General features: G+C 41.6%; 1 protein-coding gene across 1 annotated transcript in view; it reads left to right on the forward strand.

The window, feature by feature from the left end:
- Positions 1–26,114, forward strand: part of LOC125463128 (dynein axonemal heavy chain 3-like) — a 556,635-nt gene that overhangs the window by 43,868 nt on the left and 486,653 nt on the right. The window contains 2 exon segments of the mRNA XM_059654753.1: positions 1,460–1,539; positions 2,563–2,680. Coding sequence (XP_059510736.1) covers positions 1,460–1,539; positions 2,563–2,680 — 198 coding nt within the window.

The following is a 26,114-nucleotide window of genomic DNA, read 5'->3' on the forward strand; positions in this document are numbered from 1 at the left end:
TCTCCCTATTTATTTCAGAACCCCCTTCCCCTACCCCATTTCTGAAGAAGGATCTAGGCCCGAAACGTCAGCCTTCCTGCTCCTCCAATGCTGCTTGGCCTGCTGTGTTCATTCAGCTCCACACCTTGTTGTCACCGAGTGTTAATTATTTTGTTGTGTTGAAACAGTCATACTGTAGGTGCAGAGTTAGCAGGAACTGCCAATGCTGGAGCTTGAGATAACACAGCGTGGAGCTAGATGAACACAGCAGGCCAGACAGCATCAGAGGAGCAAGAAACCTGACATTTTGGGTCTGGGCCCCTCTTCAGAAATGGGGGAGGAGAAGGGAGTGCATGTATCTTCTGTTTGCAAAGAACAGGGTCCTGTGTACTAATACATGTAGCTTCCAGTACACACAAACACCATACAGCTAGTCTGACTATCAATACTAATCAGTGTAACTCTTCTCACAGTCATGATTATGTGGCAAATGTTGTCTAATTGTTAATAGTGTGTCTGTGTCTTTGAGAAATAATCCTGCCAGGCAGATTCAAACTCAATTCTGGATCAAGTCAAGTGCAGACCTAACTCTCAATAGCATCCCATAATGTGGAATGTGGAATTTGGGGATGTAGAGTAAGGAACAGAATGGGGAATACCAGGATATAGAATGGGGATGTACTGGCATACAGAATGGGGAATAGAATAGGGAATGCAAGGATATAGAATGGGGAGTTACTTGGATATTGGGGATAACAAAGTGTAGAGCTGGATGAACACAGCAGGCCAAGCGGCATGGATATTGAATGGGTAATACCAGGATATAGAATGGAGAATACTGGACATAGAATGGAGAATAGATTTAAAATACTGAGCTATAGTATGGAGAATACTGAGATTTAGAATAGGGAACAGAATGAGGAATACCAGGATATGGAATGGGCAATACTGGGATGTAGAATAGGGAATATATTGGGGATCAGTGGGATGTAGAATGGAGAATAGATTGGCAGATACTGGGATACAGAATGGGGAATAGAATGGGGAATAGAATGGGAAATACCAGGATATGGAATGGGAAATACTGGGATGTGGAATGGAGAATAAAATGGTAAATACTGGAATACAGAATGGGGAATAGAGTGGAGAATACTAGGACTTAAGAATAGAGATTACTGCAGTATAGAATGGGGAATACTGAGATATAAAATATATAAAATGTCTGGCTAAATTTAAGTATAAACAGCTTGTCTGCAGTAATGTTCTGTGAAACATGTTTTAGCTGCAGGAACATTTCATTTATTGCAGGTTATGCTGGTGAATTCATTGCAGTTATTTATAGAAATATTTTTCTTGTGGCTAAATTGTTCTTCCAGCTTTGCAGGAGAAAATGAGTGTGACGTTAACACTTTGAGATCAATGAGCAAGTTGAACTCATTATTTGGCAGAGATTCACTGAAATGTTTGTTTTCTCTTTCAGTGATTCCATTGCAAATAACTACAGTCCTGCAGCCAGAAACTATTCAACAGATCACATCTACAAGCTGCTCAGCTCCTGTGGTAAGGACATCTGACAAGTGGCATTCCGTTACTTGTTCTTGTCCATTGACAGTCAGCATCATTTCACAAAAATATCTTCTAAATCTAACTTTTTGGTTCAATCTGTAATTCCTTTCCAAACATCTTTGTTTACCATGCTTTTCTCTTCGAAGATGTTCCTTAAAACCTATTGCTTTGAACAGATTTTTGGTCATCTGGCCCTAATGTGGTTCAATGCTTAATGTGGCTCAGTGTCAAATTGTATTTTGAAATGTTACTGTAAAGCATCACAGCATGTTTGATTACACCAAGGGTGCCTGATAAATATTGATGCTGTCTGTACAGATGATGTGTACAGTCTCCACGTCACGCACAGTCTGTGTTACGTGTCCAATCTATGTGATGTAGATAGTGTTTATGATTTATGCAGTTGTGTTGTATACCATCAGTGTGATCTTTATAGTCTGTATGCTGTGAACAGTCTCTGTGTCGCGTACAATCTTTATGTACTGTCAACATCTTGTAGTTTATGTTGTATACAGCCAATATCTTATACTGTCTTTAAGTTGCATGCAGTCCTTGTGATGTTTAAATATTGGCACCTAATATTTGACCAAAGAAGTAGTTTCCTGAAATTGTGAGTGGCACATTAGATTATTGGCATTAGTGGCACATTAGATTATTGGCATTAGTGGCAATCACTAAAATCTGCAACGTCTTAAGCTTGAAAAGAGCTGTATTTCAAAAATACCCAGATCCAATGACAGCCACAATGGAAAATCACCAACTACAGGGAACAGCTATAGATAAGGTCTAAAAGATGAAGTTAGTGGAGTTACAGGAAAGGAACATTTCACTACAATGAGACTGGATAAATCTTACAACCACCCCACCAGGGCAGCTTCACACTTTGGTTTCATGCTTTCCAACATTATTCGTGTCCCTCAGTCTCTGTGCCAACGCAGCATCCAATGTAAAACAGTATTGATTCAGGGAAAAGATTACTGTGATGAGAATTCTATATTTATGCTGTGTCTGATTTAGAATCACTTGAACAGCAGTGGAGCGATGATCCAGAATCATCACCATCTTTAAGAACTGCTCACCATGGGACAAAGGCATTCAAGATCAAATCACCGAGAACACCTCTGGGCAGGAGAAAGTGAGTACTGACTAGGTGCTAGCAAGTTTATTTGAAGGGAATTTGAATGATTAATTTCCAAAAGGTTTGGACACATTGTTTAAGTTAATTCTCAACAAGAGGTTGTAGACTCGCTCACCAAGCTGGAGTGTTTGATTGCAGACGTTTCATCACCCTGTTAGGTAACATCATCAGTGTGGCACCGGTGAAGTGTCGGTGTTCTGTCCTGCTTGTTATTTATATGTCTCAGTTTGCTGGGGTGGTTGGCATCACTTCCAGTTCTGGTTTTCAGTGGTTTGTACATCGGGTCCAGTTCAATGTGTTTGTTTATGGAGTTCCGGTTGGAATAGTAGGCCTCCAGGAATTCCCTGGCATGTCTCTGTTTGGCTCGCGCTATTATGGATATGCTGCCCCAGTTGAATTTGTGTCCTTCTTTGTCTGTGTGTACTGAGACCAGTGAGAATTGGTCATATTTCTTGGTATCTAGTTGATGTTCATGTATCCTCGTTGTCAGTTCTCTTCCAGGTTGGCCTATGTAATGCTTCTCACAGGCCTTGCATGGTATTTTATATATGATGTTAGTTTTATTGGTTGCGAGTGTGGGCAGACCCACAACCTATAAAACGAATGTAAAATGCAGCAGAAATGGAAAGTAATGCCGATCATCCCAGCAAACTGCGACATATAAATAACAAGCGGGACAGAACACCAACGCTTCACTGGAGGTGCACTGACAGTGTTACCTAACAGGGTGATGAAACATCTGCAATCAAACACACCGGCTCAGCGAGCAAATCTACAACCTCATCCACAACCCGAGCTACAAATCTTCACAAAAACTTTAATTCTCAACATGTCGGCATCAGTGGCTGGGCTCTCATTTTCTGCTCAAACCTAATTGCCCTGGAGAAGGTCATGATGAGCCCTCTTCCTGAAGTGACACAGTCCTTTTTGCAAAGGGACAACCATATTGTCGTATAGGGAGGAAGTTCAGGATTTTAGCTCAGTGGCACTGAAGGGAAAGCAATATATTTCCAAGTTAGGATGGTGAGTAGCTTGGAGGGGATTTTGTGGTTGATATCTCCTGCCCAGGTCCTTCTTGATGGAAGTGGTCATGGGTTTGGAAGGTCTAAGGAATTTGGTGAATTTCTGCATTGCATCTTGTAAGTGGCAAGTAATATTTTTGTTGGACAAATGTTAGGCAATGACCAACTCTCCTTGAAGGTCAACAGCATGAGCATTACCCCACTCTCAACATTCTGCAGGTTGCAGTTGACTAGATAGTGAACTGAACTCGCCACATAAACACATGAGAAGGTCAGACACTGGGAACCTGCAGCGAGAAACTCACTTCCTGACTCCCTGAAGCCTGTCCGCCATTTATAGGGTATAAGTCATGGGTATGATGGAATACTCCCTGCTTGCCTAGAAGCATGCAGCTCCAACAACATCCAAGAATCTCAACACTATCCAGGGAAAATCAATTTACTTTTTTCCCCCATTTCTTATGGAATAGCAATGTGTTGGAGGAAAGTTCAATTAAAGCATTCAAGAGGGTGTTGGATTTATAATCTGGATAGTAATGGTGTGCAGGGCTATGGGGAACAGGCAGGAGACTGGCACTAAGAAAAAGAACCAGCATAAGTCTGATGGGCCAAATAGCCTCTTTCTGCACTGTAACCATTCTGTGAGTCTTTTAGGGAATTCACTCCCTCCAAAACTGTTGAAGATCAGAAAGTGAACATTTTGAAATTGGGTTTGATAAGGTTTAGTTAGTCACAGATGTTAATAGATGCAACCCACAAGAATAAACAAAGGTTTACAAGAATGGCTCCAGGAATTAGGTATCCCAGTAACATCAGCAGTTTGCAGACATTGCAAATCTTCTTCTCAGAAGTGGGAGTATTTAGAGGAGATTTGATCGAGGTGTTCAGAATCATGATTGAAGAAAATGTTGAACAGCTCACACCCTAGACACCTGGACCGTCTGCTGCTTTGCCTCCTGAAACCTCTCCATCCCTTTCATCTCTAAAACACTCCATAAAACCTCCCTCAATGACTACCTTCACAGGTGACGGTCCTAAAATCTCCCTTATGTCAATTGATTTCCTATATCGTGCTGTAAAGTTTCTGTGAAATATTTTGGAACATTTAATCATCTCGCTGCATAAATGCAGGGAGATGTTGTACACTATGGGGCAGAACTCATCCAATAGGCTCTATTGGTTCTGAATTTTGGAGAAAGTACTGATGCAGTTTGCCAGTTTAATGGCAGAACTGATCAGATTGAGAATAGCTAGGGCTACAGTGGACGTGATGATACTGAGAGATGGGCACTTAGTGAGAACCAGTCACCAATGTGTTTCCAATTATTTCACCAATAAATCTGCTAAAAATAACAGTGCTAGTTCACTGCGTGAAATGAAAAGCTTCCTTTCCTCCTTTTATCTCTATAAATGCTTCAAAAAATGGAACACTTGGAGTGTAGTTGACAGTTTTAAAAGAAAAGTTGATTTAATTCATTGTCGCATGAGACTGCAGGTAAGTAGCTGTAATTTCCTAAATGCATGATTCTGACATTTTCAGATTTGAGCATTTTCATCTAAGTACCATTTGCATTAAGTGTTTTAGGTGAAATGGAAGTTCTTTTGGTTTTCCCTGCACCAGTTTAACACTGGTGGATTCATCATTTGTTTTATTGGTTCATCACTTTGGGACCACAGCCATCCTTTCCCGTCCTGAAATATTCATCCTTTGGTGACATTCTTCTGTCTTCTCCATTTCCTACACCTTATGGTATGTGTTTGAGCAATAATAAAAACAGGAAAGCGGTTACCTTTCAGTCCCCTGCCCTTCTCAAGCATTAACACCCCCATTTGTGCTGATCAAGAAATGTCCAAGTCTGCCCAGCTTTGCTTTAGGCTTGAAGGTCTGTGATACCTATAGCACAGAGAAGGCTGATGAAGGGAATGTGGTAGATGTTGTTTAAATGTAATTTCAGAAAGTATTACTGAAAAGGTTGTTCACAAAATTGAGGCTCATTGAATAGTGGATTAAAACTGGATAAAACCAATTGGATTAGAAACATAGGACTAAGGAGCAGGCTCCTCAACCTTATTCCATCAATTATTGAGAACATGTCTTCCCTGCTTATGGTTTCATTCCCACTTTCCAGTCTGCTCCCCTTGGTCCTTGACTTTCTTGTTGATTATTATTCTTGACTGAATCTTTTACAGAGGATTACCCGTTGAATGTCCTTCTTCCTTCTTTCATCATATCTGACTAAGTTTTACAAAGTGGTACAGGAATAGAAACAACTCAATGTTTAATAGTTCAAAGGAAAAGAATCAGGCTCGGATTTTCGCTCCGATGGAGATCTCTCACTGTGTTGAAATACTGGAAAAATTCAGGAATCCCAAGTCCCATCCCTGAATGGACTGAAGGGTTTGTTTCCATGCTGTATGATTCTATGACTCTGTAAACCCAGAACTTCTCATTTCTTTGAGGGCAGGATTTGAGGTGAGCCACAGTTTGTACCTTTCATGTATCTTTCCTAAAGTCAACTGCCTATTTGAATTAAAGGATGGTAGGTGAATGTTGACATTAAATTGTCACAGGGTATGAAGGGTCAATGGAAATTGATATAGAACACAAACTACATTTTTCTAATGAGGTAAACATGTTTTCCCTGAACTGTTCTGTACTCCTTTTTTTGGAGAGAAACGACCTTTCCTCCTGACTCCATTCAGGTCTCTTTTGAATTGCCCTAAAAATCTTTTAGTCACTAGACTTTCAAAGTTATAATCAATCTTTGATGGATCTGAACCAAAAAAAGGCTGTGTTTACTCTGCCTGTTGTAAAGCATCATTGTATGAGCAATATTCCATTAACACTCCAGGAGTCCCTGCTCTCTGACACTCAATGGATTAGATCACTGCTCTTTTGTAACAAGATAGATGTATTGATGGCACAAATGGAAATAAATGAATATGAATTGATGGGTAATAAAGAGACATTTTTACAGAGTGGCCAGGACTGGGAACTCTATACTTAAGGGTATTCACTTTTCCAGAAGAATAGGCAAAAAGGAAAAACAATTGCAAGAACTTTGTTTATAAAGGTTAATATTGACGTGTGGTGAATAGTGATGTAGATGCAATTGATAATGATATGGAATCAGTTTGAGTGGAAATAAAGAATGGAAAATGAATGGAAAAGAAATAAAATGATGAGTGAGGATGATCTGTAGAGCCTTATTGTAAAACAATGCATGAAATGGGAAATCATGAAGGTGTGTGAGAAAGACACTACAATTATCATGGGTGATTTTAACCTGGATATTGACTGGACAAATCAGATGAGAAAATGTGACATGGAAGGGATATCTTTGGAAAATATCAGGGATTATTTCTTTGAGCAGCACCTCTCTGATGAAGGGTCTAGTGCCGAAACGTCAGCTTTTGTGCTCCTGAGATGCTGCTGGGCCTGCTGTGTTCATCCAGCCTCACATTTTATTACCTCATAGAATCTACCCAGTTAATAATGTGTAGTGACAAAGGATTGATAAGGGTTCTCATAATTAGAGATCTCATAGTCAAGATCCTGCAGAAAGAGTGATCACAACATGGTAAAATTTCAACTTCAGTTTGAGAGAGAGGAATCATGTTTCAATTTAGTGCCCTGAACTTAAACAGAAGGTATGAAAAGTTGCCCAAAGTGGGCTGGAAAATAGACTAAGTGGAGTCAGCTGGTGAGCAAAGGCAGACAATTAAGCAGATATTTCATAATTCTCAATAGGATATTCTGATCAAAAAGAACTCAATGAGACCGATGAACCATCAGTCAAGGAGAGTATCCAGTTAATTAAAAAAAAGCCTAAGGCATACAAAGCAGCGAAAATCAATGGTAAGCTAGAGGGCTGGGGCCTTTTTAGTTATTTTAGGGACCGGCAGCAGATGAGTAGAAAACTATGAGGGAGAAAATTGGCTATGAAAATAAACTGTCAAGAAATATAAAAAAACACAGCAAGTGCTTCTACAGGTATGTGAAAGTAAGAGTGTCTAAAGTAAGAGTGGGACCCTTGCAGGATGCTACAGCTGGGATCATATCAAGAATGAGCTGTTCCCACTAATTGCTGGTCCAAGGGCAAAGAGAGAGAAATTTCAGGTTTTGGTTTGATGTGGGGAATGTAAGGAAGAACCGTTTACATAGCTAATAGTTCATTACTTGGAATTTGCTGCCTATGTGTTTGGCAGGTTTAGATACGGTCAATAATTTTGAAAGCTGTTTGAATGAGCGCAACTGAAATGAATAGATCACAGGGATCACATTGTGTATAGCTCTCAGTGGGCTGCCCTGTGGAGAGCTGGCATGGATCTGGTGGGCTGAATGGCTCCTCTGTCTCTATGAGGTATCTATACTCTTCTAATTCTGGTCACCTGAGCATTTCCAAGTGCTCCACTGATGGCCATACCTTCAGCGGCCCCAGCCTTACGGTTGGGAATTCTCTCTCTACCTTGCTACCTTGCTTTTCCCATCTAAGATACTTCCTTGAGACCTGGTTCTTTCTCCAAACTTTTTGCCTTAATATCACATGAGATACTCTCGCAAAACACTTTGTGGCATTTTACATTCGAGCTCTACATAACCACAAGCTGTTATTTGAGCTGACCAAACTGAAATATTTCTTGATGCAAAGGTAAATTTAGCTAACTGTCTTTTATATTGTTCATCTCAACTTATTTAAGTTGAGGGTTTGTGTTAAAAAAAAAGGGAGGTCCCCTCCCCCGACCGCATCCCAAAACCAGCCAGCTAGTCCCCGCCTCCCTAACCATTCCTCCCACCTAAGCCCCACCCCCATCTCCTACCCACCAACCTCATCCTGCCTCCTTGACCAGTCCATCCTCCCTGGACCGATCTATCCCCTCCCTAACTCCTGCTGTGTTCATCCAGCTCTACACCTTGTTATATCAGATTCTTCAGCATCTGCAGTTCCTACTATCTCTGCAACAGATTTAAATTTAATTAGTTTTTGGTATCTAAGTACTTAGTTCAGATTGATTGGCTAAATTCAAAACTAGTTGTCTTGCTAACAAAACAAAACTGCTGCTTGGCCTGCTAACTGCATAGCCTTTTGACACAAATGTTTCAATGCAGGAGCTCTCTGCTACTTTCAACCTGCTCACGGACACTTTGTTTAAATCTCTAAGCATAGATAAAGCACAATCTTTTAAAGGGACCACGTAATGCTTTCCCACCTAGTATTTTACTAACACTAAATTCAAGCTTCCTGCCTCCCAGTCCACAAGTACTGTACCCAACTTCACAAAACATTGATACTTCACGGGAATCTTTTCACCTTTTCCCATCCCATACTTAGCAAAACACCCTTCTATTCTTTTCTCCTTGTGTTTATCCAGCTTTCCTTAAATAAATCTGTGCTCGTTAACTCAACCATTCCTTCATGTATTCACTGTCTTAATTGGTCAAGAAAATTTTCCTCAATTTTGTTCTGCATTTATTGGTGCAAGTAAACTCCACACTCCAATGAGTAGAGTGCAAATTTGTTTAAACTTTACTCATAAGACATCGCCTCCTTACTGGGGATCAGCCAAGTGAACGTACTCTGATCTGCCTCCAATAAAATGTTACCTTTCCTTAAATAAGAGGACCAAAGCTGCTCACAGGACTCCAGTTGTAAACTCACCAGCATCTTATACTGTTGCAGTCAGGCTTCCCTACTCTTATACTCCAACACGCTTGAATGAAGGGCCAAAACATCCCATTAGCCATCCTGATTGCCAGCTTTACCTGTGTATTAGCTTTCTGCATTTCATGCTCAAGTGCCCCCTTTGTGTTATAGATTTCTGTAATGCTTTTTTATTACCTTCCATTGTGGTAGACTTGGTTCTCTGAGCATTCTTATTAAATTGAAATTTCCTCACTGGTCTACAATATTTCGAGTCAGGTCCAACCAAGGTTCTGCAGAAGATTATTTTTCATCTCTGCTTTTAATTTGATTGCCCTAGAAATAAATCCCAGAGTTTTTACATTTTTTGTGTATATTAGCTAGCATTGTCATTTTGCAAAGGCATTGACAGTGGCACTGTCATCGAGTCTACAGCATAGAAAAAGGCCTTTCAACCCATTGAGTCTGTGCCAGTCAAAACAACCGACCTAAGTATTCACATCTTCTGAACAATTTTTGTTTCAAAAGTCCCATTACTTGCATTCTTCATGAAGATACAGCCTCTTTAACAAAATGTACTGACTCATTTATTCCTAACAACCTGCTTGATACACCTCAGGGACAGAGGGACCTGAACCCAGAGTATACAGTGCCAAGGCAGGGACACGAACACCACGTCACCTGCTCATGGGTGTTGACATTGTAGTTTTAATGCCACATGGTGTGCGTGTGTGTTTATTAACGTTGTCTCAATTTGAAACCTGCAGAGGGAGCTGGCATAACATTAGTGTCTCTGGAAGGGAATCAGCTTGTTTCACTCCATCTAAGCTGTTGAAGCAGAGTGGGTGCAATTCGTATAAACAGTCACGTCACTGGCCCCAAGCTGGAGAAAGACAATCCCTCAGCAAGTGGAGGCTCTGTAGTTTCTCTCTCTGATTCCACTGCTGGCCCTCCTGAATGTTAAATGACACTAACACATCTTCATTGCTATCTCCTCTATCACTGACTCATTCATCCTCTTTGTCTGTCTCCTCACTCTAGTTTACCTCTTTAATCCTTGTCTACAGCTTCTTCCTCGTTTACTGCCCTCTTTCTTGGAGAATGACTTACATTTCTATAGTGCCATTCATAACCTTAGCATCCTCAAAAACATATTGCTAATGAAAAACTTGTTGAACAGTAGTACTATTTTAAAGTAGACAGCTTTGTCTTTCTTATATATATCCCATCTCACAGTCTTTCTCCCTGTACTTACCTCTATTTTATTTGCTGTTTTGCCCTCATCTGGAGATTCAACGCCGATGAGGACCTGCACCCTCAAATTAAAGTAAAATGAAATTTGTTTCCCTTGGAGTGAGAGCTGAGCTGGAATGTGTGTCATTTTCAGTGAACCACGGTCAGAATAGGAGCTGACACTGGGCAAGGAGGGAATGATGGCCAGGGGCTATGGTGTTAACATAATATAGCATTATTTTGATATAAATAATATTGTTGATGAGTGAGATTAGGATGTGAAGTAGGTTTAATAAGGATGTCTGAGAGCTGGAAGGAGACAGAGGCTCTGTTCTGATGCTGAAAGAATGTGCAGATTGATTGGTCTATAATTTAAGATTTCATGCAGGAAGCCTCATGGCCTTGGGATGGCAAGGTGACTCAGTGGTTAGCACTGCTGCCTCACAGCACCAGGGACCCAGAACCAATCCCACCCTCGGGTGACTGTCTGTGTGGAGTTTGCTCGTTCTCCCCTTCTTTTCTCCAGGTGCTCTGGTTTCCTCCCACAGTCCAAAGATGTGTAGGTCGGGTAGATTGTCCAGGCTAAATTGCCGATAGTGCCCAGGCGTGTGTAGGCTGGGTGGATTAGCCATGGGAAAAGCAGGGTTAGGGTAGAATGGAATGCTCTTCAGAGAGACAGTGTGGACGTGATGAGCTGAATGGCCTGTTTCCATACCGTAGGGTATCTATGATTCCAGCCGCACTACTTTGGGAGATGAAACAGACATCAAACACACAACACAACATGGTAGTGGCAAAAAGGGGGGCATCACGATTGTTGTGGGACTCTGAACAAGAACAGAGAGGAACTTTTTTCCAAGAATCCAACAGGATGGCAGGGACAGCACAGATTGGGCAGACTGTGCAGGAATAGACCTGGCCACCAGTTCACAGTGAGTCCTGATCTGAAGCAGTGGACGACAAGGTACGCCTAGTGATGGATGACTGAACAGCCTAAGTTAAAGAAAAATATCAGTTTGATATGACAAGTGATCATTTCACTGGATGTTATGCCAACAGACAGTGTTCGGGAATTGGACTAATAGCAAACTGAATAGTTCAATTAGAAAGAGGTTCTAAGTTATTAAATAAAGCATTGGAAAGTGAGACCGTCCAATATGTTTCAATTCTGGTAAACGTAGCTAACTCCAAACTCAATGTGAACAATGAATTTTTACAATTACTTCTGAACAAAGGCTCCTGAAAGTTGGGTACAGTTTTACACCTTTCAGACATTATCCCTTCTGCAGTTTAACCTTTAGAGTAGCACCCTCACTAAGAATGCTCAGAGAACCAAGTCTAACACAATGGAAGGTAATAAAAAAGCATTGCAGAAATCTATAACACAAAGGGGGCACTTGAGCATGAAACGCAGAAAGCTAGTACACAGGTACAGCTGGCAATCAAGATGGCTAATGGGATGTTTTGGCCCTTAGTTCAAGCGTGTTGGAGTATAAGACTAGGGAAGCCTGACTGCAACAGTATAAGGTGCTGGTGAGTTTACAACTGGAGTCCTGTGAGCAGCTTTTGTCCTCTTATTTAAGGAAAGGTATCATTTTATTGGAGGCAGATCAGGGTAGGTTCACTTGGCTGATCCCCAGTTAAGTTTAAACAAGTTTGCACTCTACTCATTGGAGTTTAGAAGAATGAGAGGTGATTGCAATGATTCTTATGGGGCTTGACAGAGTAAATGCTGAGAGGATGTTTCCTCTCTTGGGAGAGTATAGGACTAAAGGCCACAGTGTCAGAATAAAGGAGCACCAATTTAAGACTGAGGATGAGGAGGTGTTTCTTCTTTCAGAGGATGTGAGTTGTTGAAACCTCTGGCTATTGGGGGGGCAGAATCCTTGAGTGCATTTAAGGCTGAGAGAGATGGATTCTTAATCAGTTGGGGAATCAAGGGCTCTGGGGAAAAGTAGAAGCAAAGTAGAAGCAAGGAATGTTATGTCGCCCATATTGAATGGCAAAGTAGGATCGAGGAGCTAAACAAACTATTTGTGTTCCTGTTTCTTATGGTCCAAAAGTTCACATGGAGTCACAAATGAAGAACATGGGAAAGGAGTTAGCATAATCTTGAAAGTGCTTCACTAGGGGGTGCTAAGCAAGGACAGTTTGCAAATAACATTCCTTGCACAAATTTTCAAGCTGCAGGAATTACAATATGTCCAGAAAAAAGTATCCAGCATCTCGAAACACCAAACTTCAAAGATTCCTTGGGCTGGTGCATAATATGGGCAAGCTTTCACCAAACTTGGCAAAATTAATTGTTGGAATCTTACAGGAGCCCAAGGAGCGTGGGCGACAGCAAGATTTGTGGCAGAAATGAGCGAGAAGGCCTTTCCTTTACGTTAACGTCAACTCATTATCATCATAGAACCCCAACAATATGGAAACAGGCCATTTGACCCATCAAGTCCACACTAACCCTCCAAACGGCAACCCACTCAGACCCAACCCCACCCCTGTAACCCTGTATTTACCATGGCTAGTTGACCTAGCCTGCACATCTCTTGACATTACGGCAATTTAGCATGGCCTACCCACCTAACTTCACTGCACCTTTCATGGACAGTGGTGAGTTGCCAAGTGAGGTGGGATTACAGCTTGTTAAACACCTTATTCGTGGCCCAACTTGCCTCATTAACACTATTTTAACGAAAACACAAAACGAGTTAAACATTGAGAAATCTCAACATGGAAATCAGAGCAGGTACCTGGCAGCATCAGCTTGCTACTTGCTTTAAACAGCCTCCATGTTGGGCATTGGGCATCAAAATCTTAGGGCAAACTCTATGTGCCCTAGTCACGTTCATGGACATTGACATCCAACATGTGCCAGCCTCTAAGAATTCTCAGAATTCCTTGGTACAGATGCCCCAGAAGGTTGATGGAGATGGGCATGGAGATGATGGATGCATTGATTGTTACTTCTGAAAAATCTGTTGATTCTGGAAAAGTTCCTGCCAACTAGAAAGTAGCAAATATGAATTTGACTAGTTAAGAAGGGAGGGAGGGGGAGGATGGGGAACAACAGATTGTTAGTTTGACATCATTGGGAGGGAACATGTTGGAATCTGTTACAAAGGATGAGATAACTGGGCATCAGAAGAGAATGGAGGAGAGGTTGAGGAAAGTGAGTCTGTATTCCTCGAGATTCAGGGAATGTGGGAAGACATCATTAAAACTTACAAATGGACAGGGTAGATGTCGATAGGATGTTTCTCCTGGCTGGTGATTCTAAAACTGGGGGCTTAATCTCAGAAGAAGGTTCAAGTAATTTAGAGCTATAGAGTCATACAGCATGGAAACAAACCCTTCAGTCCAGCTTGTCCATGCCAAACAAGTTTCCCAAACTGAGCTAGTCCCACTTGCTTGCATTTGGCCCATATCCCTCTAAACCTTTCTATTCATGTACTCTCCAAATGTCTTTTAAATGTTGTAACTGAGCTTGTATCTACCACTTCCTCTGGCTGTTCATTCCATATATAAACCACCCTCTGTGTGAGAAGTTACCCCTTAGTTCCCTTTTAAATCTTGCCCCTCTCACCTTAAAAATATGCCCCCCCACCGTCTTGAACTCCCCTACCTTAAGAAAAAGATCTTTGCTATTTGTCTTATCTATGCCCTTCATGATTTTATAAACCTGTGTAAGACCACCCCCTACACCCCAGAGTAAAAAGTCCCAGCTTTTTCAGCTTCTCCTTGTAATTCAAATCCACCAAACCCTGTAACATCCTTATAAACCTTTTCTGCACCCTCGACAATTTAACAAGATCATTCTTGTAGCAGAGCGATTAGAACTACACACAGTACTCAAAAGCAGCCTCACCAATGTCCTATACCACCACCCCATGATGTCCCAACTCAGATACTCAATGGTCTGTGCAATGACAGCAAGGAATTTTTTATCTTTGAGAACGGTGAATCTTTGGAATTCTCTACTTCCTAGACTATGGAAGATTAACCTTTGAGTATGTTCAAGACAGAAATTGATTGTTTTCTAGAGACTAATGATGAATAATGATATCGAGATAATTCAGGGAAACGGCATTGAGGTAGTTCTTCTGCCAATTTCCAGTTGTGTGACACAGCAGGTTTAATGGAACAAATAGCCTCCTCTTGCTCCTATGTTCCTCACACTGAGACTGATTAAAACAGAGTGAAAACAATGCGAGGAAAAGCAAAGGGAAAACAAATCTTGAAACATTGATAAAAGGAACAAAGCATAAGAGATAATGAAGCTGTAGCTGGACAGTGGGCATCGGTAAAAGATCACAGACAAGAGGACTGATCAGAGCAAAAATAGCCCAAGAGCAGACAGCATTGATAGAGTACCTGGGATTTCAAAGAGAAATTGTAATGAACAAAATGCCAACAGAAATGTGAAACTATTTCTCAGAAGAAGAGCCAGAAGCAAATTAAGTAGGGAACCCTCTTACTGGAATGCAAAACATCCTCAAGCTCACAATGAGCCTAGAACCAGATCAGCAAGATTTAACCAAGCATCACAGAGACAACACAGTGAAATCCAAGACTTTGGGGTAAGGGGAGTGGTTTATAACATGTGCGTGTGAGAGTAGATAAAGAGAGATTGGATTAACATTAGAGGCCACCAGATAACTGGTTATTCTGTACTGGGTATTGTGCAATGAGAAAGGATTAATGAAATATCTTGTTGTTCAGGGAAGAGTGACCATAATATGATAAAATTCTTCATTAAGATCAAGGTTGTAACAGGTGTTCTGAATCAAAACATAGGGAGCAGTGAGGATATGAGGCAAAAAATTGGTAAGGATGGATTGGAGAACCTAAATAAATGGGTTTATGGTGAATAGGCAATGGTTCATATTTAAAGGACATGTGCATGAATTATGACAGTTATACATTTCTATTTGGCGTAAAAATAAAACCAGAAAGTTAGCTCTCAAAATAAATTAGAGAAAGTATCGGATCCAGAGATCAGTATTAGATCAAAAATTGCCAGGCAAAGCAGCAAGCCTGGGGACTGGGAAAATGGCAGAGTTCAACAAAAGGAGGACAAAACATTTGATTAAGTGGAAGAAAATAAAGAATGAGAATAAAATTGCTGGATCTACAGAAATCGTCTGTGGTAGGTCCTGCACATTTGTGACGCACTGGATAATTGTATTGGGGAACAAAGAAATGGCAGAAGAATCGAACGGATTTTGATTCTGTCCTCATGAAAGAGGACACAAATAATGTTACAGAAATATCAGGTACCAAGGGTCCAATGAAAGGGTGAAATTGAAGGAAATCAGTATTAGCTTGAAAATGGCCATGGGAAATAAATAACACAAAATACAAATAACAATAAAATGTGGGGTTAAAGGCTCACAAACCTCCAGATCCTGATAACCTACATCCCAGAATACTAAAGGATGTGGCTTTGGAGATATTGTATGCATCCATTGTCATATTCCAAAATTCTGTGGAGCAGTTCCTACAGATTGGAAGCAGACAAATGTAACCCTGGTATTTAAAAGGGAGGCAGAGAAAAACAGAAAGAATGACAGACCAGTTTGTCCAACATCAGCAGTGGGAAAAATGCTAGAGCCTATTATAAAACGTGTAATAACAGAACATTTTGAAAGCATTAACCAGACTGGATAAGGCCAGCATGGATTTATCAAAGACAAATCATGCTGAACAAATCAACTGGAGTTTTTTTGAGGATTTAACTCGGAGAATAGATATGGAAGAACCAGTGGATGTGATGTATTTGGATTTTCAGAAGGTTTTTGATCAGACCCTTTGTAAGAGGTTAGAGGGCAAAGTTAAGCATGTGGGATCAGGGATAATGTACTGGCATGGGTCGAGAATTTGTTCGGTGGTAGGAAACAACAAGTAGGAATAAATGGTTCTTATTTCAGGATGGCAGCATGTGTCTGGTTGTCACTTGGGCCCCAGGTATTTATGGCATATATAGATTACCTGGATAAGGGAGCTAAATACAACAAATAAAAACAAAATACTGCAGATGCAGGAAATCTGAAACCAATACTAACAAAGCTGAAGAAACTCAACAGATCTGGCAGCACCTGTAGAGGCAGAAACAGATTTAACATTTTGAATCCAGAATGAACCTTCCGAACAACATCTCCAAGCTCGCTGATGACATAAAATTTGGAGATTGTGAGTTGTGAAGTGGATACAAGGAGGCTTCAAGATGATTTAGATAGATTGAGTGAATGGGTAAGCACATGGCAGATACAGCACAATGCGGCTAAATATGAAATTATACACTTCAGTATGAAAAACAGAAAGACAGACTGTTATTTAAATGGTGAAGTATGGGTGTAAAAAGGGATCTGGGTAACCTTGTATACAAGGCAATGGAAAAAAGAGGCGGGTACAGCAAGCAATTAGAAAGGCAAGTGATACATTGTCATTCATTGTAAGCCATTTGAGTTCATAAATAAGGATGACTTAACTGCTGTTATACAGAGACTTGTTGAGATCTGACCTGGAGTATTGAATGGAGTTTGGTCTCCCTTCTACTAAAGGATATACGTGCTATAGAGGGAGTGCAGTGAAGGTTCACTCAGCCGATACTGAGGATGGCAGAGTTGTCCGATGGGGAGATATCGGTTCAATTGGGCCAATATTCAGTAGATAATTCAGAAGGATGATGGGGGATTTGATTAAAACATATAAAATTCTAACAGAACTGGACAGACGATGTGCAGGATGGATGTTTCCCTGGGGAGGGGCGTCTAGGCCCAGGGGACACAATCTCAAGATACGAGGTTGACTATTTACAACAGAGCCGAGGAATAATTTCTTCATCCAAAGAGCTGTGGAAATCTCTGCTGTGAAAACAAAACTGCTTTGATCAAGACACTGAATATAATCAAGAGAGAGAGAGACAAATGTTAATATTTAGAGGCATCGAGGAACATCGGGAGAAAGTGGGAATATGGCATTGAGAATCAGCCTTGATCATACTGAATGGTGGGACAGGCCTGAAAAGCTAAATGGCCTTATCCTGCTCCTGTTCTATCAGCAGTCTGTAAAATGATGGCAATGGAGTGATGCTGTTAAAGCTGTGTGAGTGGGTAGAGAGCTGGAAGGGAGCTATAGCTCTGTCCTGGTGTGAAGACAATGCATTGGTCAGACTATTCCATGAATAATAGCAGCTTTAGGCCCCAACCACATAACAAACTAATTATTGATAGTTATTCACTGTACATTATACATTTTGAACGTTATTGATGTTGATTTTCTTGTGTTGATTGCTGTCAATGTTGTTGGTGAGGAACACTGTCAAAGAATAATCTGGGATAATGGGGAACTAGAGGCAATGAGAGACAAGAATCTCAGGACTAGATGAGCTTGGGATAGAGCCAAATAAAAGATAAATAACAAACAAAACCTGGAGACAGTGAGACAGGCAGGGCACATGCTGGACTGGGAGATAGGAATATAATTGCTGAAAGGAAGTCAGGAGGCTGTGATCCCCTATCAAGCGAGAGCGGGCCCAGACTGCTGATTATCATGAGCTGCAGACATCAAGCAGAGCTGCCTCAAGCCAGGAAAATTCAACATCAAACATAAATTGAACACTGGGTCCTGGAAAACAAGTATTATTCCATTCCCAGGAGCACGGGGAATTAATGTTCTACCGGGTGTTTGGGATAATCCTGGGAGAATGTTTTTGTTCCTGTTATATTTTCAAATGAAGACAAGGCATAGGGTGGGGAGCTTGGAGACTGGTGTGGAGTGGGCGGGTGGGGGAGAGAAGGTGTCGGAGGCTCTTGTGGGGCGAGAGGTTTTAATCAGGCCAGAAGGGATGGGAACACTGCCCCCTCCCCATGTCAGACTGATTAAATAAACGGTGGAAAGGTCCATGGACAGTCTTTCTATCTGGATGTCAATCAATTCCCTTCCATGGGCTGTTAATCAGTTAATGGCCTCTTAGTGGTTTTGTACCATTGTGAATATTCGACCAGTGGCATTCAAGGGCCTTACCCTGGAGGGACCCTATAAAGCAAACCCCACATTCTTTCTTTCTGAACCTACAGGTTGTGGGGGGGGTCTCATTATCGGGAACCTCAGTCTCTGATTGAGGTACCTGACCTCACGATGGGAGCAGCCAATGCAAGTCAGGCTCAGCCCTGACTCTAGCCTCTCAGGGTCCCAGTCCCCAATCCAGCTCCATTCACTTTTGGCTTAGGCTCCCTGATTGATCTTGGGCCTTCATCGGCTGCATTACTAGCAGTTATCACTACTCCTGGTGGCGCTTATAACAATGGAGGAACATTAGCCTCTGATTGGCCAGCAGCATCTACAGGGATTGCATTTCTATTCTGGGGTCTGGTGAAGGCCTGACGCTGGCCACTTAAATGCCTGATGACGTCAAAGAGAATTTCCCTAAGGGGAGTAGCACAAGGCTTCCATGAGGTTCCTCAAACATAAACTCTGCCTGTAGAGACATTGAATACAACAAGAAAGAAGGCCATTCAGCCTGTTAAATAAATGCTAAATGTTGTTTGCTTGGCTGCTTATGTGCTGGTTGATAGATTATTCAGTGTCAGTTTTATATCTGCTTCTCTAACTATTGAAAATGGGTTTTGATTAGCTTCTCCTTAGCCAGTCTGCACTAACACCTGGAGAAGGACTGAGGCTCCAAAAGCTTGTGTTTTCAAGTAAACCTGTTGGACTATAACCTGGTGTCATCTGATTTCTGACCTAATCTACCCCAGTCTGACACAGGCACCTCTACATCTTTGTCAATCAGATATTTGGGCCTCACTTCACTTTGTTTGAGCCAGTTTAGTTTTTGCCCCTGGGTTCTGATGAAGTCAGAAGTCTCGTTCTGAGGAAGGGTCACCGGACCCGAAATGTTAACTCTGATTTTTTTCTTCACAGATGCTGCCAGGCCTGCTGAGCTTTTCCAGCAACTTGCTCTTGATTTACAGCATCCGCATTTCTTTTGTTTATTTTTCCTGAAGAAGTCATACCTGACTCGAAACAGTAACTCTGGTTTCTCTCTCCACAGCTGCTGCCTGCCCTGCTGTGCTTTCCCCAGCATTCTCTGTGTTTATTTCAGATTTCCAACATCCACAGTATTTTGTACTGGAAACATGCTGGGATCTCAGCGGGTCAGGCAGCATACATGGAGAGAGAGCAAGCTAACATTTCCATCCCAGATGACTCTTTCATCAGAACTGAAGCTCGGTGGGGAGGAGGCAGCATTTATGCAATGGTTGGGGGAGAGGCTTGGATTGCTGGGGGAGAAAGGATGTTGATATTTTGGATAGAGCGATCAGAATGTGTGAATGACAGAACAATGGTGTGTCTAACTGCCAGACTGAAAAGAACGGACAGTCCCACCAGAGATGGGGGAGATAGCAAGTGTCAGAGAACGTAAACAAGCAAAGCTACAAAATGAAAGCCAAGAAGCATCAGAGGAGCGGGAAGGCTGAAATTTCGGGCCTAGACCCTTCTTCAGAAATTTCTGAATAAGGGTCTAGGCCCGAAATGTCAGCCTTCCTGCTCCTCTGATGCCGCTTGGCCTGCTGTGTTCAACCAGCTCCACACCTTGTTATCTCAGATTCTCCAGCATCTGCAGTTCCTATTATTTCTAAAAAGTGAAGGAATGGGTTTACCATTTGAAAGTGTTGAACTCAATATTGAGCCCAGAAGGCTGTAAAGTGCCTAGTTTGATGATGAGATGGTGTTCCTCCAGTTTACACTGTGATTCACTGGAACTCTGCAACATGCCAAGGACATGAGCATGCAAGCAGGATACTGTCTTAAAATGACCAGCTATAGGAAGGCTGGCATCATGCTTGTGCACAGAACAGAGGTGATCTGCAAAGTGGTGACCCAGTCTGCATTTGGTTTCTTCAACATAGAGTAGGCCCCATTGAGCGCATTGAATACAATACAGAAGATTGGAGGGGGTACAGGTGATATGTTGGAAAGCCTGTTTAGGCCCTTGGATGGTGAGCAAGGACGGGGTGAAGGGGCAGGTGTTGCACCTTCTGTGATTACACGGGAAAGTGCCGTGGGAATGGGCGGTGATGCTGGTGGTCGAAGAATGGATTAGAGTGTCCTGGAGGAAATGATCCCTGCAAAATGCAGACAGGAGGTTCTCCCCTACCCCTGCCTCAGTGAGACTGTCTGTTTCTGCTGGTCTGACGCACCATTGTTCCGCCATTCTCACATTCTGATCACTTAAGTTAACGTATCAACACCCTTTCTCCCCCAGCACTCCAATACCCCTATCCCTCACCGTAGGATAATTTCTGTCTCCTACACACTTCACTTTAACTCTGATGAAAAGTCATCTAGACTTGAAACATTAGCTTGCTTTCTCTCCATGGATGCTGCCAGACTGGCTGTGATCTCCAGCATATTTTGCTTTCAGTTCAGATTCCAGTATCTGCAGTAATTTGCTCCTATTATCTGCAGTATTTTGGTTTGTCAGAGGAATGCGCTTCACAACAGGAGATATTGCAGACTGAAGAATTTTCATATTTAATGTAATTCCCTTTTTTCTTGTTTATCTCATGTCCAGGTTATACATCATGTTATAGTAGACTTTAAGCAGCATTTGTTGCATTTAAATGATAAAGAAACAAAAATGACAGATTTAAGGAAATTGCAGAACAGGAAATAAATAGAGAAAGAGAAGCAATTAGTTTGAGATGTTTAATCTTGAACAAACAATGACAACTTTTCCATGCATCACTCCCACTGTTAATATAATCTTGACAACAGGTTTTTCAGTCACCAAATAGAATTAGAAGGAGAACAGCAGAACGAGACACAGTATTCTGTCGGTATATTGGTAATGAAAGTTTGCTGTTTCTATTTAATCCAGCTGCTCACATTCAGATCTGATCCCACTACTCCCTGTTCTCCCTATATTCCTTTATCCTCCTCTGTTTCAAAAGCCTATTCAACTTTTCAGTAAAGAATGCCACTGGCCTCAGCCACTCCTTGCTAAAGCAACTCAAGTTCCAATGATCATTTCCGTGAAGAAATTTCTCTCTCCTCAGTCTCTGTGACTATTTTAAATTGATTGACACCTGAAACAGAGGAAGTAGCCTTTCCCTTGTCAATCTATCAAAACCTGTCAGAATTTTAAAGGAGCTTCCATTAAACTTTCTCAGCTTGTTCTGTTCCGATGGAAATAGCCCCAGGAGCTTGAATTTTTCCTCATTACTAATGTTCCTCAACCCTGCTGTCACTTTAGAGAGTTGTCTCCTTACACTGAGCTGCCTACACTGAGAAGTGATGTGCTGTCTGTAATGGGTCACACAGAGCTCTGATTCCCACCTAATCACTGCTTTTGTTTTAATATAAAGGAGGACGGCTACAATACCAAGGAAAACATGAACAGGCTTTCAGAAAGTGAATGGCACATAGAATCAATATAAATAAATACAAAGTAGTCCATTGAGTTAAAAAGAATTCTCCCTGGAAAATGAGTCAAGACAGGGAAGAGGAACAAGGAAATCTCAGAGGGCACTGATTTACAACTTGTTAAATGCAGTATCACAAATTTATAAATTCGGTAGACCTCTAGGATTCTTTCCTAGTGGGATAGATTTGAAAAACAGTGAAGTTATCTTAATCCTGTATCAAGCGTTAGTGAGACTATGCTTGGACGCTGTGAATAGTTCTTTTACTAAAAAAAATGGATTCTGAGGTATTGGAGAAAGTATGAGAAAGTTTTAGTTGAATAATACCAGAACTAAGAAGTTGTATCTATCAGGAAAGATATAAAGGTGGGGTTTTCTCGAGAAAAACTGAGGTTGAGTTGTGAAGGGCTTTGATAGACATACCTTGAAATGTTACAACTTGCAGGAAAGACCAAACTAATGGCCATAAATATAACAGAGTCAATACATTATAGCTGACAGATACTTTTAAACTTTACACAACATCATTTGCATTTAAATGAAAATGTAAAATGGTTTAGATTAAAGGAAACGGCACGGAAAATAAATTGAAAAAGCAAAGTGATTGGTTTCTCATGCTTAAGTCTTGAACAAGCTGTATACATGGCAATAACAGGTTTGTCATGCTTTACATCCAACTGTTAATTATAATCTTAACAACAGGTTTATCGGTTATCAAACAGAGCTTGCAGATGAACAGCAGATCTAGATATAATTTTCTGTTGGTCTATTGTCAATGCAGGGTTGCTGTGGCTGTTTAATCTAATTCAATTGGTTTTTGCAACTTTAAGTGAGAGAAGCATTTTGCTTTTCTCCTCAAATGCCTCAGAATTATCCAACAGTGTTGTTCCCCAATATGACTGCTTAAAACATAATTTGAAGCCAGGTTTGTCGTATGGTCTCAGTATGTATGTGTCATAGACATCTACAGGACAAAATAAAACCCTATGACCCAATGCATCCACACCAGTCAAAAACAAATTCTAATTCAGAGACAAATGGAAATTGCTGGAAAAGCTCAGCAGGTCGGGCAGCATCTGTGAAGATAAAATCAGAGCTAACGCTTTGGGAACCAGTTCTGAGGAAGGGTCACCGGACCCAAAACATTATCTCTGATTTTTTCTTCACAGATGCTGCCGGACCTGCTGGGCTTTCCCAGGAACTTCTGTTTTTCTTCCCCATTTGCAGCATCCGCAGTTCTTTTGGTTTTTATTCTATTCCCAAAGCTTGTCCACCCTCTGGAAGGCACAAGTCAGGAAATGTGATGGAATACTGTTGATAATCCAGATTAGTATAGCTCCAACAACGCTCAAAAGTCTGAGTACCATCCAGGACCATGCACCCCTCTTGAAGGGCTCTATAACCACTCTCTCTACCACACAAACTCAGTGGTAGCAGTGTATACCATCTACTAGATTCATTGCAGAAATGTGGCAAAGATACTTAGACAGCTTCTTCCAAACCCATGACCACTTTCATCTCGAAGGATAAGGGCAGCAGATACATGGGAAATTCCCCTCCAAGCCAGTCACCGTCCTAATTTGGAAATTTATCGCCATTTCTTCACTGTTGCTGGGTCAAAATCCTGGAATTTCCTCCCTCAGGGTGTCGTGGGTCTATGGAAAAGCACATGGACTGCAGCAGTTCAAGAAGGCAGCTCACCACCACCTTCTCAAGGGGCAACTAGGGACGGGCAATAAATGCTGGCCAATCAGTGAGACCTATCTTCTATGAACAAACAACGAAATATTGTTATTTACTCAAAGAGTCAGTGGGAAAGGAAAACAGCATTGAATCCAGCCCTGTCAACATGTGGCATCCTGGATGAAGACTGAGCTGTAAACTCACAGATGTTGTCTCTTCTGTTGGAGCATCTATAATCCACAGCAACACAACGTCTCAACAGATGGTCTGGTATAAATTATGTAAATGTAGCTAGCTTAATTAGATTTGGCAGAATTTCACTAAGTTTTCCAAATCTCACTGATTCTATGCACAAGCCTCCAGATAGTGTTGTTTATGTCTAACTGATGCGTTTAACCCATCAAAGACATGCCAGCATCAATCCATCTATCGCCTCCCCATCTCTCCCTATTTATTTCATAATCCCCTTCCCCTCCCCCATTTCTGAAGAAGGGTGTAGGCCTGAAACATCAGCCTTCCTGCTCCTCTGATGCTGCTTGGCCTGCTGTGTTCATCCAGCTCTACACTCAACATCAAACCCGTAGCCCACTATTGAGTGTTCACCATTTCACCTCTGAAAGTGTGGAATAGAACTGCCTCAATCAATGTGAATTGGCCAGGCAGATTTATTTGGCTGATTTTTCCTAGAATTTTTTTTTACAGAAATGGAAGTAGTTGGTCTGATTATATGGTCTACAAAACAACAACGTTGGCTATTTGCATTTATATAGCACCCCAGAACTAGTTAAACATTAAGCTGACACAGCCGCATAGAGTCATACAGTATGGAAACAGGCCCTTTGGCCCAATTCATCCATGTCGACCAGGTTTCCCAAACTGAATTAGTTCTCTTTGCCTGCTTTTCTAAGACCTTCCTATTCAAGTGCCTGTCCAAACGTTTTCTTCAATGTTGCAATTGTATCAGCCTCTACCACTTCCTCTGGCAGCTCATTCCATACATGCATGACACCCTGTGTGAGAAGTTGCCACTGAGGTCCCTTTTAAATCTTTCCCCTCACACCCTAAAAGTATGCCGTCTTGTTTTGGATTCCCATACCTGGGGGAAAAGACCTTAGCAATTCAATTTATCTATGCCCCTCATGATTTTATACACCTCTACAAGATCACCCTTCCTCTCCAACGCTCCAGGGAGAAACCCAGCCAGCCTCTCCTTATGACTCGAACCTTCTGGTATTGGTAACATACTTGTAAATCTTTTCCGCACCCTTTCCAGTTTAATAACACCCTTTCTACAGCAGGGTAATCAGAACATAAGGCAATATTAAAGCAGGCTCAAAGAAAATATTTACTGAGATAGTAGGAAGTGCAGATGCTGGAGAATCTGAGATAACAATGTGTAGAGCTGGATGAACACAGCGGGCCAAGCAGCATCAGAGGAGCAGGAAAGCTAGACATTTCAGAAGAAGGGTCTCGACCCAAAGAAAATATTATGCCAAGTGACCAAAAGCTTGATCATAAAGTTGAAGTTTCATAAAGCAGGTAGGAAGGCAGGGAATTTTAGAAAGAGAATTCCAGGGCCTGGGACACAGGGAACCAGGTGCGGCCACCAACTAGTGGAATGAATCAGAAATGCTGAAGAAACTAGGGGTAGAGGAGCACCGATATTGCAAAGCTTGTGAGGCTGGAGTAGATTACAGAGATAGGAAGTGATGAGGCAATGGAGGAATTTAAAATCAAAGGTGAGAACTTTAAAATCACGATGTTGCCCCACTTGTCATTGAGCTCAGGAGTGATGGGCAAACACATTTTGTGACAGCTGTGATACAAACTACAGATTTCCACAGTTTATAGGCAAGAGAATACACAGAGCGCAGTAGGGACTTTATTGGGATAACTGAGTATAGCAGAAACACAAGCTGGGCAAGGATTTCCGCAGTAAATAATCCAAGGAAGAGGTGATGGCTGAAGGTGCAGACAAGAACTTTAGATGTTGGTGCGAATTTGTGATTACGTGTCACTGCAGGGCTAAAGTTGACACTCAGATGGTTGTGGGCAGAGTCTCAAAGAAAGTGATGGCTGGAGTCTGATACTAGAAAGTCAAGTTTGTGGTTGGGGATGAAGATGATCGTTTCAGTCTGTCCGGAATTTAGCTAGAGGACGTTTCTGCTCATCCACTCCTGGCTGTAGGACAGCCCAGCAGGACAGTACTTTAGCAACAATGGAGGAGTTGAGAGGGCTGGTGGTAAGGTAGAGCATCAACGTACTTGTGAAAAATAATGCTATGTTTTTGAATGGCCTGCATATGGGCAGCATGAAGGTGGAAGCTATGAAGAGAGTATGGTGACGTTAGAGAATAGATCAGGAGCAGGGGGCAATATAGATTCTGTGGCTGTGAGTATGTAGTTAGGAATAGCACCAG

Source organism: Stegostoma tigrinum, chromosome 25 (assembly GCF_030684315.1).
Source record: "Stegostoma tigrinum isolate sSteTig4 chromosome 25, sSteTig4.hap1, whole genome shotgun sequence".
Classification (NCBI taxonomy): Eukaryota; Metazoa; Chordata; class Chondrichthyes; order Orectolobiformes; family Stegostomatidae; genus Stegostoma; species Stegostoma tigrinum.